General features: G+C 49.8%; 1 protein-coding gene across 2 annotated transcripts in view; it reads left to right on the top strand.

The window, feature by feature from the left end:
- COLQ (collagen like tail subunit of asymmetric acetylcholinesterase) overlaps positions 1–17,173 on the top strand; it is a 63,042-nt gene that overhangs the window by 41,111 nt on the left and 4,758 nt on the right. The window contains exons 11-15 of one of the 2 annotated variants that reach the window (XM_065942640.1): positions 3,140–3,220; positions 7,740–7,845; positions 15,376–15,512; positions 16,475–16,594; positions 16,951–17,050. In XM_065942640.1, the coding sequence (XP_065798712.1) occupies positions 3,140–3,220; positions 7,740–7,845; positions 15,376–15,512; positions 16,475–16,594; positions 16,951–17,050 (544 nt within the window). Of the gene's footprint in view, positions 1–3,139; positions 3,221–7,739; positions 7,846–15,375; positions 15,513–16,474; positions 16,595–16,929; positions 17,051–17,173 lie in introns of both variants that reach the window. The other variant, XM_065942639.1, reaches the window with a different exon arrangement.

Here is a 17,173-nt window from a genome sequence, read left to right as displayed (position 1 = left end):
GTAGTAAAAATAGGCTTCAGTAACAAGTTAGATCCTCCAAGCACAGCAAAAAGAGGTCTGCCTTTCATCCATCAAGAACGATAAGTGGATTTCTTTGTGGAAGGTTCCTGTTTGAAAGGGGAGCAAGTTGCCAAATGTATTGGTAAGACCTCTCTCTGACTCAGAGGAGGAAGGGACACCCCACTTGAGAAGAGGGAGGCCTTCTCTGTGTCTCCTGTCTGTCAGGGGGCTATCAGACTGTTCAAAAGCAGAAAGCTTTGTGCCCCGGGACTCATATTGGAGCTGCAGCGGCCAGGGGCCCTGAAGAGGGTTCAAGGCCAGTTCTGTCGGCACCCAGCTCAGCACTCCTTCAGGAGGGTACAGGCACTACCAGAGGAATGCAGAGCTATTTTAGCAGGTGACAGCTAAAATGTTTTTATTTGACAGTTAAATGTATTATTTATTTAAGTACTTAGAAGGATTTCAGGGATATCTTACTAGGACAAGGCTTAATAAAAAGGAGTTTATTTGGTTGACTTAAATAAAAAGTAGTCATTGAATAACAGAGTGGTGTCAGATATACTAAAAATTGTGAAAGTGGCAACTGACTGACTTTTTTTTTTTTAACTTTTATTTGAGGTTAGGGTCTGGGGAAGAGAACTCAGACGTGAAGGTGAGGGGAGCGTCAGACAATAAAGAGAAAGGGTGCTTGAACAACCACTTAGGACAATCACCACTGCAATGGTGGGTCCTTATGTTGTTAAGGCATTAAGATTAGAAACCTATTTTTGTCTAAGCCTCAGGGCATGATATTCTTCCAACAGGCAAGTGGGATGCTTTCTTAGAATTCTAAATTGTTTCCAAGTTCACCTTAAAATTTTATTTTCCATGCTTGAAAGAACAAAGTTTTATCTTTCTCCCATTGGTAGATTATATTTAAATAATTTCAATCATCTGAAATTATTATCATTTATCACTGCCCAAAGCTATCAAAAGCTCTGTTTCTGCTACCTACATAGAGTGGTGGGTTGAAAAGAGATTAATTTTATAAGCAAATGAAAGGGAACGTTACCGAGAAAAACAATTTTATTTTAAAATACTTAGTCTAGGTTTTCATTCTGTGTATCTGAGAGCAATACATTCCTGTAAAATTAAATATGACAGCTTCTCTGCTCTCTGTTCCATTCGCTAGGCTTTCCATAGAGAATTCTCCCTCCCTCCCATGCAGCCTGTTTAAGACAGAGGTAATGTGATGACCATAATTAGGTCTTCAGAGAGAAATTAGATCAAGATATTACTGGCTGCTTCCAACTGGTGAGGAGAAGGACCACACTTCCTTCAGACAATCTTTTCCAAAAAATTATGCTGTTTATGCTACTGTTTTCTCCCAGACAAGCAAGGCATCTCTCAGCCTCCTCTAAATAGCCAAGGAAAATTGTGCAAACATCTACATAGTCGCAGAGAATCTACCCTATCCAAGCAGGCTGAAGAGCATGACGGATGGGAAAGAAATTGTAGGTTTAAGGACAGTTCTTGGTGAGGCAGGATGTTGGTAGCTTGACAAATTCATTACACTGGCTGAACCAGCAGGTAATTTCAGAGCTCTGTGCTTGATCCTCAATGTGAATTGGTGTTCCCTGGAATTTTCCATTGTGTTGTACACAATGGCGTCCCTGGGAGAAGTTATCTGGGTGTTATTCGTTGTCTAAGTGGTTAGGGAAGCTCTTCACAGGCACTGGCCACTGCCTGGCAGAAATTCTCACGGCTCCTGCTGCGAAACTTAGTTTGTGTGGTGCTTTCTGGGGTGTCCAGGGGTTCCTGGGGGTAGGAAGGCTGCCCTGTGGGTTCATGAGCCAAAGAAGCCACAGGTGAGCCCAGAATCCTAGAAGAACACAGGGAAGAAGGGGATGGTCTGAGATGCAGAGACCAGTTTTACAAAAGGCTGACCTTAAACTCTCGAATTCTGCAGTTAGTGCATTTGCTTTTTAACTGGGAATATGGCTTATGTTTGGGAGAAGGGAATAGCTACCCACTCCACTATTCTTGCCTGGAGAACCATGGACAGAGGAGCCTGGTAGGCTACAGTCCATAGGGTCACACAGAGTTGGACATGACTGACACGACTTAGCACACACACATGGCTTACGTTGCTTTCCATGCAGTTTATAATAATTTTATTAGGAATTTGAACACGTGTCTGGAACATCTCTCCCACAAAGTGTTTCTCTCTGAATCAAATGGAAGTGAGGTGGAACCAGTTTTTTGCTGAAGAGTAGGAATGTGTATTGGAAAAGGCAATGGCTCAGTTCAGTTCAGTTCAGTTCAGTCTCTCAGTTGTGTCCGACTCTGCAACCCCATGGACTGCAGCACGCCAAACCTCCCTGTCCATCACCAACTCCCAGAGTTTACCCAAACTCATGTCCATTGAGTTGGTGATGCCACCCAACCATCTCATCCTCTGTCATCCCCTTCTCCTCCCACCTTCAATCTTTCCCAGCATCAGGGTCTTTTCAAATGAGTCAGCTCTTTGCATCAGGTGGCCAAAGTATTGAAGTGGGAGTTAGGGTTAGGGGCTACCCATTCCAGTATTCTTGCCTGGAGAATCCCATGTAGAGAGGAGCCTGGTGGGCTACAGTCCATGTGGTCACAACAAGTCAGATGTGACTGAGCAGCTAAGACGCATGCATAGGGATGTATCTAACATGGAAGAAGCTTCCCAAAGATGACAGTTGTCAAAACTGTGTCCGATTATTCAAAAACCCCAGAGATTTGGATTTATGCTAAAAACACAACATAAAATTTCAACTAAGAGAGAGAGCATTTCCCCCAACAGTGTCCCAGGCACAGGCACAGGGGACTAAAATGCAGGCACCTCCCACCCTGGCCGCTCAGACTGGGGACTTGGGAACCAAACTGTGTGCTGCCCAGCCTCCGTGTCTCTCAGATGATAACCCCACCCGGGGTAACCTGCTCCTTCCCCTCCTCTTCCGTGAAGAATCTCTTTCCCTGTCTCATGACCCTATCGCTCCCCCAGCCTCCTGAAGCAGCCTGCCTAGAAGAGAGCGACGGTGGAGATGGCCCATGAAGGGGGCGGATTGACCTGGAGCTCTGCTGGAGTCTCGAGCCTCACCCCTCTCTTGCTTCTCTTTCTTCTTTCCAGGGAGAAATGGGGCCAAAGGGCGAGCCTGGGCTTGCTGGCCACCGGGGACCCACAGGCAGACCAGGGAAACGAGGCAAGCAGGTATGGATCCCAGGGCTAACCAGATCTGGGGTGCAGGGCATAGTGGGTCAGGGACCTTCTGGGCACACAATCTGGTCTCCGGCATCCTCTGGGCTGGGGGGCAGGGCACCTGGGCTCCCTAAGGGAGCCGAGTTTGAGGGGGATGGAGTAGAATGCTCATCTAGCTGTGTCCAATGCTGAGGCCAGGAGTGGGTCTTCAGTTCACAGAAACAGGTCTGTCTGCACCAAGACCACTGACCCCACAAAAACCTGCTTTTTACCTCAGTGTCCCAGAAACAGATGGACTTCTGGAACCAGCCCAGATATTTCCGGGCCGTTCACGGGTCTTCTAGGTCTCAAAAGCAGGGTGTTTTCTCCTCCCTCAGGATCCCCATTTGTAAATGACCCTCTTTATTGGCACTATTCAGGGCCTAGGGAAAGTTTTCCTTCCCTGGGTCAGCAGGCTCTTGGGTCAAAACCATGTGATGTAAGCTGTCCCCAGGGCCTCAGAGCACCTCACCCCTTTGAATGAGTCACATGTCCCTTACTCTTTCGGTTGCCACTCTGTTGGCTTTTTACCTCCTTTTCCATTATACATGTAATACATGAGCATTGTGAAAAATGGAAAGTTGAGAAAACTAGGAAGGAAATCATCTAAACACGTAACGTCTAGGCATAACCCTGTTACCATGTTGGTGGTCTTCCTTCCAATGTTATTGCTTCTGTGGACTCTCTAGCCATTTGTTCCTTTTATGACCTATATACATTTATATTTATCCTAAATTTTAATTAAAAATCACAACATATGCACTTTCACTTGTTACTTCATTCATTACGTGTTTTAAAACATTTCTTTCAAAATCCCTGCATCAGATTTTAGTAAATGAGGGACCAGAAGATTGCTCAGACAAGAGAGGCCTAACCGGACTATAGATAATGCTGAGGAGTGAACACGTGTGGGCACGTTCCTATTCTTTCCTTAGGCTAGATCCATGGCTCTCAGACTCAAGCTTACATCGGAATCACCTGGGGGCTGATTCAATACAGATGCCCTGCCCTGGGTGCAGTGGTGGTGTTCCAAATGTGTCTCTTCTCTTTCCTGCCAAGCCCTTACTTCCCAAAGACTCTGATATAAACCTTCAGGGTGGGTTGTTGCTTCTAAATCTCCACGTGAGTCTCACATGTGCCAGAACTCAGAACCACAGTAATGCTAAGAAGCCAGTTCTAGTCTTTTCAAAGTGGATTTAGGAATGATATAGACTCTGACCTGATGAATCAGCTTCCACGATGACTTTTATTTGTTTTGGTTGCGCTGGGTCTCTGTTGCTGGGTGCAGGCTCTCTCCAGCTGTGGTGAGCCAGGGACACTGTCTGTCAAGGTGTGTGCAGGCTTCTCATGTCAGTGGTTTCTCCTGCTGCAGAGCTTTAGGCGCGCAGGCTTCACTAGTTTTGGTGCATGGGTTCAGAAGCTGTGGCACATGGGCTTGCTTGTCTGGCGGCATAGGGGATCTTTCTGGACCAGACATCACACTTGTGTCCTCCGAGTACCACCGAGACAACAGGGAAGCCCATCCATGGTGACTCTTGAAGTCACAAGGTTCCAGTTCAATTTCTAAAGCTTTACCGTGGGTAGCATGGCCACGAGGCCACAGATAACAGTTTCCTAAAAACTAGGCTCAGAAAAAGAAAGACAAGGGAAAAAGTCTTTTTAAAAAGAAAGCATTTTCCCCTCTATGGCCGTGTTCATCCAGAACGTGCTATGCTTGGGACTCGAGAAGCCACTTGGTTTCCGTCATCTGTGTCTTTCCTTGGACAGTGTTTGTCTGGTCCTGGTCAGAGCAGAAGCCAAGAAGTCTATTTCTTGACCCTGTTGAGAATGACTGTGTTGGAGCCATCTTAAAGACAACACCAGAACCACGTCTGGGAGCTCAGTTAGGGATATGGACTCATCTTCTCTAAGACTTTATAGACACCTGAGTGCCGCTTCAACCCCAGCCTGCCTGGTCAGCCTTGGGGGCTGGATGTGATGCTTTCTTTTTGTCATGAATTAATTGCCTAATAGAGTCTTATACACAGGGTGTTTGTTGAGCTGTGGTGCTAAGAGTCTCTGGAGGTTAAACAACCCAGACTCCAGAATCAGAAATTCAGAAGCGGCTCCAGGAGTTAAGAAATTCAGATCCAGGACTGAAGATCCCACCAACCCAATTCCCTTGCATGTAGTCACCTAGAAACCAGGGGCCAGGGAAGCGGCATGACCACCCAGGACCCCCCAGCCAAGCCAGCTCCCCAGCAGGGACAGAAACTGGAGACCTGAGACCAGTCTCCCCACTGCATATCTTCTCCTCAGCCTCCTGCTTCCAAGCTGGCCTTGGGCAGACCCAGGAAAACCACATGAGTGTATCACACATGTCTTCCTTCCCAGAGACACGGCGGCTTCCTGGATGGGAATCCCCAGATTTTGTGCAACAGAGGGATGAGGAGCATTTTCCTGGAAAGCAGTGCTCAGTGAGTCCTGCTCACAGAGGCGAGGCCAATCCGAGCAGATGACCGACAAGCAGAACATTCTGTTACCGCCGAGGTCAGGACAAGGAGCATTTCCAGCTTCTTCGAGCTGTGTCACTTCCTCTGCTCAGAGCCAGCCGATGTGGCTGTTAGATAAATGAGCCTTCGCTGCAGCTATATTAAGAAGGTGTGACTTCCTGTGACATCTGCAAGGGGAACCTGTCTCGGTGGCCTCACAGATTGCTAAGGCTCGGGCAAAGCTTAAGACTCCCTCCCTTGGGATGGAGTTGGGGACAAACTCTGACCTCACCATCCCACATGAAGGATTTGAGAACTCCTTGCACACTGCTGAGAGAGCCCCCAGGGCCACGTGGGCAAGGTGGCAGGTCACACATCCCATGGTGGTTGAAAGGCGTGCTCGGCTGGCCTGCCCCCCAGGCTTGGGAAGATTTACATTTCAGCAGGTGGGTGAGGCAGTCCTGGCACACCTGTGTGAAGGGGACCCATCCAAAGCTGCCGAGTTCCAGGCACTGCCGTGGTCGGGGCCCAGGCAGGGACAGTTAGCCAATGGCTCGGGGGGAGGTTCTGCAGGTATGCCAGCCTTGGTTTCTGGGGTTGTTCCTAAGGGCAGCCCCGGGGGAGATGTGTGCACTTAACCGTCCAAGAGCAGACCGCAAAGAGGACATCCCACGTGGAAAGACACAGGTACACGTCTCTTTACGAGCCAGAACTTTTCTGACCATGGAGCAAAGATGAAACCAAGCCAGCCGCTATGATAATCAACTTGGCCCACGAAGCCCTTGGTTCTGTGCAAACCACGTTTTCACCTCTGAGATCTTTGCTAGCCTCGTGACAAGCCTATGCAGGTGTATATTGCCTGGCTGCCTTTCACAGACAAGAAAACTAGGGCACAGAGCAATGCCCTGAGTTACGCAGGGCCTCATGGACCAAATGAAAAGCCAGATTTCCTGACCTAGAGCCAACAAACCACATCCACTCTCTGTGTTCAGCTTCTCCTCCTCCCCAACTTGATCTGGGGAAAGGAGGTGAGCAAGACAGATTCCAGCCTGTGGGGAGCTTCTGTCTCCTGGAGGGACGTGGATGGAATGACCATAGGCCAATTGTAGCTCTGAGCAGGGGTGAAGGCCACGAAGGCAAAGGGCCTGTGCCGGGGAGAACTGACTGGATCAGGAGAAGTCGGAGAAGGCTTTGCCACAGTGGTGTTTTCACTGGGTGTGGAAGGATGGGAGGGAGTTATCAAGGCAGAAGGGAGGGGAGAGCAGTTTGGGGCAGAGAGGAGTCTTGAGAAGCAAAATAAAAGGCATGTGCTCCTGAAGACCAACAACGTCAAAAGGCTGGGACAAGCCTGGAAAGTCCAGCTGTGCAGGGCTGGGGAGACTGAAGGAAGGGGCTGTGTCTTCATCCTGAAAGCACCAGAGGCCACAGGGTGGGAAGAGCTCTTGTGCTGAAACAGAAATGGTCTGATTGGAAAGCACCTGCTCTTTCCGCACCTGCCAGAGAGGGGGGTGGGTTGGATCCTCCCCGTTTGCTGTCACATGCTATGTGTCTAGGACAGAGCAAGAAGTGATGCCTGCATAAAGCGAAATTAGGGTTACCAGAGGGAGATGGATGGGAGAGGGGCAGATTAACACATCCACACTATTACACATAAACTAGATAAGCAACAAGGATGTACTGTATAGCACACGGAACTCTACTCAATATTCTATGATGGCCTATAATGGAATATAATTTTAAAAAAACCATTGAATCACTATGATGTACCACGGAAACTGACACAATCCTGTAAATCAACTATACCCCAATATAAAAAAAATTGGGTATCTATAAACTTGCATCCAGCACTGTCTCAAATGTTGCTTCCCCTGAGCTTTTTATGAGCTTGGTGACCTCTGGGACTGCATTCCTCCTCCAGCACTTGGTCCAAAGTACAAGCTGGTTGCCAGTGGACAGCTGACCGGGGAAGAAAGTCTGCAATGTCCTGCTCTTATAACGGGCTCTGCCTTTTTCTCCATCAGGGGCAGAAAGGAGATAGTGGCGTTACAGGCCCCCCAGGCAAACCTGGGCCTTCTGGTCAACCTGGCCGTCCGGGTCCCCCAGGCCCCCCAGGTCCTCCCTCTGCAGGTAAGAACTTCACTGCTTCACCTGGTCCAGAGTGTCAGCCTCTGGCCAGCCTCCCAGAGGGAGTCCAGCAGAGGTTGGACTTGAAATGCCTGCAGCAATTCAATACACTTCTAATTTATCTACCATTTGGCTTATTCGAGTTTTACACAAGGAAGATAAACACTATTAAGGTTTTGATTTAGCATTTTGGAGAACAAATAGAGGAGAGAAAAAGAAAAAAATCACATTGGTGATGTCATTGATACATGAATTGAAAAATAACCAGCTAGTACTTCAACAGCGAACACCTCTTTATAAAAAAACATTTCATGGCTCCAAGCAATTCGGGGTAAAGATGACACTGCAAATTTTTCTTTCTTACAGTGTTATGAAAGAGTCCATACAGATTTGCATTGACTATGGAAAGAGTTTATTACAAAGAAATGAAAGTCTCCCTTGAAGAAGCCATAGGTACACTGCTACCTTGTTTTACTTGCATTTGAGGAGCTTTTTATTTGGTTTGTTAGAAAGGAAGGCCTTTCACAACACATCCTCTGTATTAACACAGCATCTCTTGGTGCTGTGTTTATATAGATGAATACTGTTTACTGACTGTGCAAGATCCATTGTTTTCAGTTATGCAAAAGGAACCAAAATTTTTATTCTAATTCTTTTCTTAAGAAAATGAAGGCATTTAAAGATTCCAAAGTGCACTTTCCCCCACTGTGTTTATGGGTAAATATTTACAACCACATCGTGGGATGGCCAAGAAATATAATTCTGTTAGATCCTTGAAACCAAATGAAAACCGGCCCTGAGACTGCAACCAGCTAGGATGCTGGGAAAAATTCAATCTTGCACGTTAATGGGGTTCCTTCCACTTCTTCAACTGTCACAGAACAGTGGGGCAGAGATCCTGGGAGATTATGGTGAAAGGACATCATAGGAGGTCCCTCCAGCCCTTGACCGGCCCCATTCACCTCTGAAACCAGTTGCCCGAGGCCATGTGGTCACAGGGGTAACCACCATCCTCATACCAGGCTTGAGTGTCAGATCATCTCTAAACCTGGGAATCCTGGGCTTCAAAGGTCAGCTTTCCCAGGAGCACCCCACAACCGCTCCTCCTGAGATTTGCAGTCTCCACGTCTCCAGGCTTTGGGGTCCCTGTCCTCCCACTCTGGTGTGATCTCTCCTTTTCTGACCTCCAGCCCCTCCCTCCTCATGGACCTCATACAGCGCTGCCCCTCTTGAGAACAGAAGGCAAATGTCGTCTAATATGACCTGTTTCTCAGCAAGGGCAAGAAAGCACGGTCTAGCCACCCCCTTGAAATCGGGAAGGAAAAAGTAATGGAAGGACAAGCATCAGTCACTTTGACATCCTGCCGCACCCATTTCTGTCTGTTAGGATATGGCCCGAGCAGTAGCTTGGCCCCGTGTCCCTGCCCACACTGTCTCCCTGAGATGACTGGATGATCCGGATGAAAGTTCTTTGGGTCAGTTCTCTCCCTTCTTGGTTCTGAGGCAGGACGATTCCCTCAAGCCCACAACCCTGGGCTGCCAACCCCAGAGACTGACAGCATGGTCTGAAGCCTGGGTTTTGCTTTTGGAAGGGATGTTTTTGGCCCCTGGTATATTTCAGTTCAGTTTCAGTTCAGTCACTCAGTCCTGTCCGACTCTTTGCGACCCCATGAACCACAGCACGCCAGGCCTCCCTGTTCATCGCCAACTCCCGGAGTTGACTCAAACTCATGTCCATTGAGTCGGTGATTCCATCCAACCATCTCATCCTGTTGGCCCCTTCTCCTCCTGCCTTCAATCTTTCCCAGCATCTGAGTCTTTTCCAATGAGTCAGTTCTTTGCATCAGGTGGCCAAAGTATTGGAGCTTCAGCTTCAGCATCAGTCCTTCCAATGAATATTCAGGACTGATTTCATTTAGGATGGACTGGTTGGATCTCCTTGCAGTCCAGGGGGCTCTCAAGAGTCTTCTCCAACACCAAAATTCAAAAGCATCAATTCTTCTGCATTCAGCTTTCTTTATAGTCCAACTCTCACATCCATACATGACTACTGGAAAAACCACAGCTTTGACTAGACGGACCTTTGTTGGCAAAGTAATGTCTCTGCTTTTTAATATGCTGTCTGGGTTGGTCATAACTTTCCTTCCAAGGAGCAAGCATCTTTTAATTTCATGGCTGCAGTCACCATCTGCAGTGATTTTGGGGCCCAAGAAAATGAAGTCTGTCACTTTCCCCATCTATTTGCCATGAAGTAATGGGATCAGGTGCCATGATCTTAGTTTTCTGAATGCTGAGCTTTAAACCAACTTTTTCACTCTTCTCTTTCACTTTTATCAAGAAGCTCTTTAGTTCTTCATCACTTTCTGCCATAAGAGTGGTGTCATCTGCATATTTGAGGTTACTGATATTTCTCCCAGCAATCTTGATTCCAGCTTGTGCTTCATCCAGCCCAGTGTTTCTCATGATGTACTCTGCATATAAGTTAAATAAGCAGGGTGACAATATACAGCCTTGACATACTCCTTTCCCAATTTGGAACCAGTCTGCTGTTCCATGTCCAGTTCTAACTGTTGCTTCTTGACCTGCAAAGAGGTTTCTCAAGAGGCAGGTCAGGTGGTCTGGTATTCCCATCTCTTTCAGAATTTTCCACAGTTTGTTGTGATCCACACAGTCAAAGGCTTTGGCAAAGTCAATAAAGCAGAAGTAGATGTTTTTCTGGAACTCTCTTGCTTTTTCAATGATCCAGCGGATGTTGGCAATTTGATCTCTGGTTCCTCTGCCTTTTCTAAAACCAATTTGAACATCTGGAAGTTCATGGTTCACATATTGCTGAAGCCTGGCTTGGAGAATTTTGAGCATTACTTTACTAGCGTGTGAGATGAGTGCAATTGTGTGGTAATTTGAGCCCACTTTGACATTGCCTTTCTTTGGGATTGGAATGAAAACTGACCTTTTCCAGTCCTGTGGCCATTGCTGAGCTTTCCAAATTTGCTGGCATATTGAGTGCAGCACTTTCACAGCATCATCTTTTAGGATTTGAAATAGTTCAACAGGAATTCCATCACCTCCACTAACTTTGTTCGTAGTGGATGCTTCCTAAGGCCCACTTGACTTCACATTCCAGGATGTCTGGCTCTAGGTGACTGATCACACCATCGTGATCATCTGGGTCGTGAAGATCTTTTTTGTACAGTTCTTCTGTGTATTCTTGCCACCTCTTCTTTTTGGGGTATTTAAGGGCTCACAAAACTAAGGAATAGCCAGGGAGCCTGTGGTTGGGTGGCATCCTCCTCAAACGAAGACCTCAGTGGTCCCACAGTGTATCTGACTTGAATCCCGGTTCCCCCCTCAAGCGTGGGGTGGGGTGGGAAGGGCAGGACTTGGAGACCCTTAGCCGCCCCCTTGGCTGCTGGCTGGATTGTCTTGTCAGCCTCTGGGGGACTGCAGCCCCTCCCTGTCACAGGGCCAGTGTAGCCCTGTATTGTCTCCTTGGTTCTCCAACGCCTTCTCCTTCAGCCCGCTGTGCCGTTGCCCTGTGCCTGGCCCCTTCCCCCACACCACCCTCTGTCCGTCAGAGGACTCTGCTCCTGGTTGGGCTGGAGCATATTCCTACAGTCCTTCTGGTTCACCTGGCCTGACAGAGCGTTCCTGTCAGCCCCGGGACCACCCCACCACCTCCTCTCCTTCCTCCCGAGCTCTCTCTTCTGCACCCTTCCTGGTTCCTGATGGGACATCTTCTTCCCTTGGGCTGCGGTCCCTGCTGCATTTGCAACAGTCCCCTGCTGGTAACTGCTTCCTACAGGTGTGTCTCTTCTTCCTCCTGGTGGCAGGTCCTTGAGGCAGGGTCCTGGCTGAGTCAGCTTTGCACCCCCCATTTGCACCCACCTGTAGGTGCTCACACACCGGGGCCCCTTTAGCTGTCAGGCTGCCCCCCCCCCCCGATCATTGCACAGCAGCCAAGCAGGATGCAGGGGGGCTGTTTGACTGATGTCCCTTCCCTGTGCTTTCCTTTGGGTCACTTCCCCTCTGTGGAGCCTCCCAGAGTGAGGGGACTGAAGAAAATGGGGCAAGAATCCTGCTCTTGGGAAATGTTTCTTTTTGGGGGGCGGGGGGTGGAGACAGTAAGAGAGGGAGGCATTTAGAAGAGACCTTCCCTGTGCCCAGTTAGATCATCATCAGGAGTTGGAACAGGCCTACAAACTCATTTCTGAGACTACCTTTGAGAGCCTGGTGAAGTTCCACTCTCGGGAAAAAAACACGTGTCTACCTACACCCAGAGCTCCAGACCCCTTGTCCCAAATTCATCTTGGGATATTCTCGGGCTCTGTGGGCCCCAGGTTAACCTCCCCTGGTCTGATCCTACCCTCTCTTTGTAGATGAGAACTTCGAGCCTCAGAGATCCCCCAAGGTCACCGAGCAGACTGGTTGGCCACTCCTGGTCCGAAATCCACCTGTGATGCCCAGTCCCCTGACCCTCCCATGCAGCCACGCAGCCTCTGCAGGGACCGAGCGGGGTGGGGGTGATGGGACGGCCCAGGTCTCCTCTACTTTCTCCCAGATTCCCTTTCGAGACTTGCTCCCATCGCAGCAGCAGCCGGTGGGGATGGGAGGTCCCTTAGGCAGCGAGGCAGAGCTGGTCCTCTGGCTGCCAGGAGATGGAGAGGCTGCTCGCTGAACACACTCTGAGAGGCTGAGGCTGGGGAGTTCAGGCGGCTATGCCCTTCAGGGCAGCCTGGCAGGAATCGGGCAGATGTAACAGATGCCCCTGGACAGCTGGGAGGAAGTGGTAGGGGGAGGGGGCAGGAAGCAGGCTCCCCGCCACGTCCTGTTGTCCTGTCTCGAGGCCACCTCTGTTGCTGTTGACCAGTGCTGGAGGGGTGGGGGGGTGGGCAGGATGGAGCAGGAGGAGGCAGGAGCTTGTCACGACCCAAGGTAACCAAAAAAGAGGGGCTGGGGGCCGGAGGAGGGAACAGTAGCAAAAGGCCTTGAAAATGTAATTTGCAATAACCAAATTACGAGTTTGGCGGAGTCCTTCTGCCCCCAGACAGGGCATAAGTGAATCAATGTGCTACCTGGGAATTGCCAGCTTCCTGCACGCTGGCAGGAATCAGTAATTCTTGGACGTATGTCTTTCGAACAGCCTAGTGTCAGGTGGATATGAAGTCAAATCTCAGCCTCACCACTGATTAGCTGGATTAACGGGACAGATACCATGGTTCTGGAGGAAAAGTTGGAATTGCACAGGCAGCTGGAAGGTGGCCCGCATGATGCTCTCCCATCCTTGGCTACAGAGCACTCCCATCTCAGTTTCCCCAGGTGCAAACTCCACAGAGCATTCCTGAGTGGGTGGAGTCTCTCTCTGAACAGGAGACTGGCATTCCACCCAGACTGTGTCTATTTCTGGTTAGGACGAATGACCACAGCTTGGTGTAAGATGCTGGCGGGCCTCCCTTCCCTAAAGGCTGACAGCATTCTGATCTGTCCACCAGCTCAGGACGTCTCAGGATGTGGGTGGCCCCACAGGGGTCTCCTCCTGCTACTGCAACTGCCTCCACGGGGTTCTGACCCAGACCTCTCCCCTGGGGTCATGTTCTCCACACCCTCGTGGGATGTGCAGACTGTGTCCCCAGTTGCTGACTGCCCTGGGCACAGCTGTCCAACCTGAAACCAACGACTGGCTCATATCCAAGCCCGTGCGTAATTTCCCAGAAGGAGGGGGTATTTACTTATTTCTGTTTTCAGTGCCCATCTTTTCCTGTTGGATGGCCCTGGCTCTAGCATTTTTCTGCCAACTAGAGAGGGACCTCTAGTCTTTTCCAAAGAGCTTAGTTCGTCTGGGTTCGTTCTGATCCGATGTTTGATCTGATCATCAAACATGCACTCTGTCCCCTGCTGGGTGCCACGCCCTGGTGAGTGAAGACAGGCGTCCACCTGCCCTCGTGGAGGTGAGCATCCACTCTTCCAGGAGACGCGGCTGGCCAGATGATCTTACAGGGAACTGAATCACAGAGACAGGTGCCAGTAAGACAGGGCGTGGGGAACCACAGAACTGTCCTCAGTGTAAGCAGGACGGAGCAGGAGGGTTCAGGAAGGCTTTCCTGAGAAAGTCATGTTTGAACCCAGATCAGGAGTGAGCGAGGAGGTGCCTGGTGAGGGAGGGATGGAGGCTGGAGAGGAGGACAGTCTGGAGGGGGTTTGTGCGAAGACCATTTCCCAAGCCCAGTGGCTCGAAACCTCGGTGCTCACTGGAATCATCACAAGAGCTTTGAAAAGCACAGTTGCCTGAATTCCTTTCTCAGCAGTCCTGATGGAACTGGTCTGGAGTGTGGCCTGGGCATCATGGCCTTTACAAGTCCAGGTGAGAACTACCAACCCTAGCAGGTCTCCCACCTAGCAGGGAGTGAATTTCCCCATCATGTCTTTTTCAGACACTCAGTATCAGAGAAAAAAAAAATAGGCTGAGCATTTTCAAACATTCCATTTTCTTCTAGAAGAAATCAAAGAAACCCACACTCAAGAGTTTCCTTTGTAAAGTTCCTACATATAAGAAAAAAATAAAATGAATAAGAAAAAATGAAAGTCATCAGCCAGTAACATGCTCATCAATAAGAAGTTCTTAGGTGGTGCTAGTGGTAAAGAACCCACCTGTCAATGCAGGAGATGTAACAGGAAGGTTTGATCCCTGGGTGGAGAAGAGGGGGGCATGGCAACCCACTTCAGTAATCTTGGGCTGCCCAGGTGGCGATAGTGGTAAAGAACCTACCTGCCACTGCAAGAGACTTAAGAGACGCAGGTTCAATCCCTGGGTGGGGAAAATCCCCTGGAGGAGGACATGGCAACCCACTTCAGTAATCTTGCCTGAAGAATTGCATGGACAGAGGAGCCTGGTGGGCTACAGTCCATGGGGTCAAAAGAGTCGGACACGACTGAAGAACCTTGGCACACAAAACATAAAGGATTGTTTTCCTCCTACAACAAAGAAGTCCAGGGGCAGACAGTGGCTGGCTTTGGTTCAGCCTCTAGGTGTCACTCTCAGGGTCCCAGGTCCCACAAGGCCCTTGCCGTCCCTGTATGCTGGCTTATTTTACTTCAGGGTCGTAGCACAGCTGCTGCAGCACCAGCCATCTTGTCTGTCTTCCAGGCAAGAAGGAGGAGGCAGCGATGTCCCCATCCAGCTCTGCTTCTCCCTTATCAGGATAGGCTTTCCCAGAAGCTCACCCTTCTTCCATCACAGACCTTGCATTGGCCAACACTGTGGCACATGGTCACCTCCAGGGGCAAGGGGGTCTGGGGAGTAGAATGTCTAGTGTCTAAACTGTGGAGAGAGGGAAGGGAGGAAGAGGGTTGGCAAAGGTGCTGTGTTTAGGGGACCCACAGCTTGGACCAGAAGTACCTCTCAGGACCTCTCCTCCAGGCCTCTCTGCAACACTGTGGACTTCAGGCTTCTTTCTGTCGTGAAGCTTGTGGACGCCTCCCTGGGCTATTTGCTTTTCTCTTCCTTTGCTCTGGTAACAGCGGTTTGTTGCTTTCTAGGACAACTTGTAATGGGACCCAAGGGGGAAAGAGGATTTCCTGGGCCCCCAGGAAGATGTCTTTGTGGACCTCCCATGAATGTGAATAACCCTTCCTACGGGGAGTCTGTGTATGGGCCCAGCTCCCGAGTTCCTGTGGTAAGGCTTTTCTGGGAGGAATCTGAGGTGCTCACCCCTCAGGACATGATTGATGACCCCCTGGGGTTTGTATAAACCTTTTAAGTAAAATTTATTTCCCTGTTACACTGGGCACAAACTTGTTATAGGAAACTGGAAAAAAAGGGGAAAATCCAAAGAAGAAAATCTAGATATCGTTGTGGGTCCACTGTGGAGCATTTTCTGTGTCGTTTTTGTTTGGCTATGCCATTCAGCTTGCAGGTTTTAGTTCCCTGACCAGGGATTGAACCTGGGCTCCAACGGTGAAAGCACTGAGTCCTAACCACTAGATTGTCTTTTTTTAAGAAACACATTGTGGAACATTGCAAGTAAATACCAAAGCAGAACAAATAGTGTAAGGAACCCCCATGTCCTCTTTACCCAAGTTCAACAATGATCAAGTCCCAGCTCATCTCCTTTCTTCTTTATATTTAATGTATGACAGCCCACCCTCCTTTGGATTACTTTGAAGTAAACCCTGGACACAAATTCATCGTTCAAATGGACACATAATAATCCATGCATCAGGTGGCTGTGCTATGATTTATTTAACCAGAGCCCTATTTTCAGAAATGGATCAAGTGCTCCAAGCTTTTCCCTGATATAATAGCATTGTAATAAATGCCTTTGAGTGTAAGAATTTTAAGTCATTTCCAGATGTTGAAAGACTTGATTAAATGACATCACCTTTTTATTGAAGTCTTTGTAACACTTCAAAGGTAAACCTTGGTAGATATTTTTATTCCAAACTCAGACATTCTGAACTGGGTTGGGAGGCTGTGGGAATCATTAGCCCTCACTTCAGGAGGCACGCTGGAGCACAAATGCCAGCCCTCTTCACTGACCACCAGCCCCCAACAGGGCCTGTTTCCTCCTCTGGCTCTTTAAGCCCTGCTCCCCAGGGAAGTGTTTTCTGGGACCCTCACCAGTGTGTTCTCCGGCAGATCTTTGTGGTCAACAACCAGGAGGAACTGGAGAGGCTGAACACCCAGAACGCCATCGCCTTCCGCAGAGACCAGAGGTCCCTGTACTTCAAGGACAGCCTTGGCTGGCTCCCCGTCCAGGTACCCAAGGTGGTGTTCCGCAGAGGGACGCACCTGTGAAGGAAGGGGAGGCCGGGAGCAGAGCTTTCTGTGGAGGGTTGAGCGCCCCCTCACCTGGCCTCTGAGAGCTCTCTGGGCCCCAGGCCCCCGCCTGCAGCCTCTGCTCTGGGTCCAGGCTCCAGACAGGGCTCCCCGGGCTCCCCAAGGCCCAGCCTCCCCACCGACCGCAGAGCTCTGGCCCCGGGACAGAAGTGCCCTGTCTCCACCGCCCTGTGCCCACCCGGCTCCTCTGTCCCCGGCGTCCCAGGCTGCCTGGCACGCCGTCCCTTGTAACTGCGCTGTGTTTCTCCGGCCAGCTGACACCTGTCCACCCCCAGGACTACCCTGGAGACCACCGCGGCTCCTGCGGGGACGGGGTCCTGCAGCTGGGGGAGGAGTGTGACGACGGGAACACAGACTCTGGCGATGACTGCATCCGTGAGTGGGGCCTGGCCCCGGGGAACCAGCAAGCCCCACCGCGGGGCGGGGGTCAGGCTGCGCTGCTTTTGGATAGTTCCTAGAGCCAGCGCTGGGCTGCTAGAGGGGATGACCGTCCTCGCT

This window comes from Muntiacus reevesi, chromosome 8 (assembly GCF_963930625.1).
Source record: "Muntiacus reevesi chromosome 8, mMunRee1.1, whole genome shotgun sequence".
NCBI lineage: Eukaryota > Metazoa > Chordata > Mammalia > Artiodactyla > Cervidae > Muntiacus > Muntiacus reevesi.
Note: the sequence above shows the minus strand (reverse complement) of the source record. Positions and strands in the feature narration are given on the sequence as shown.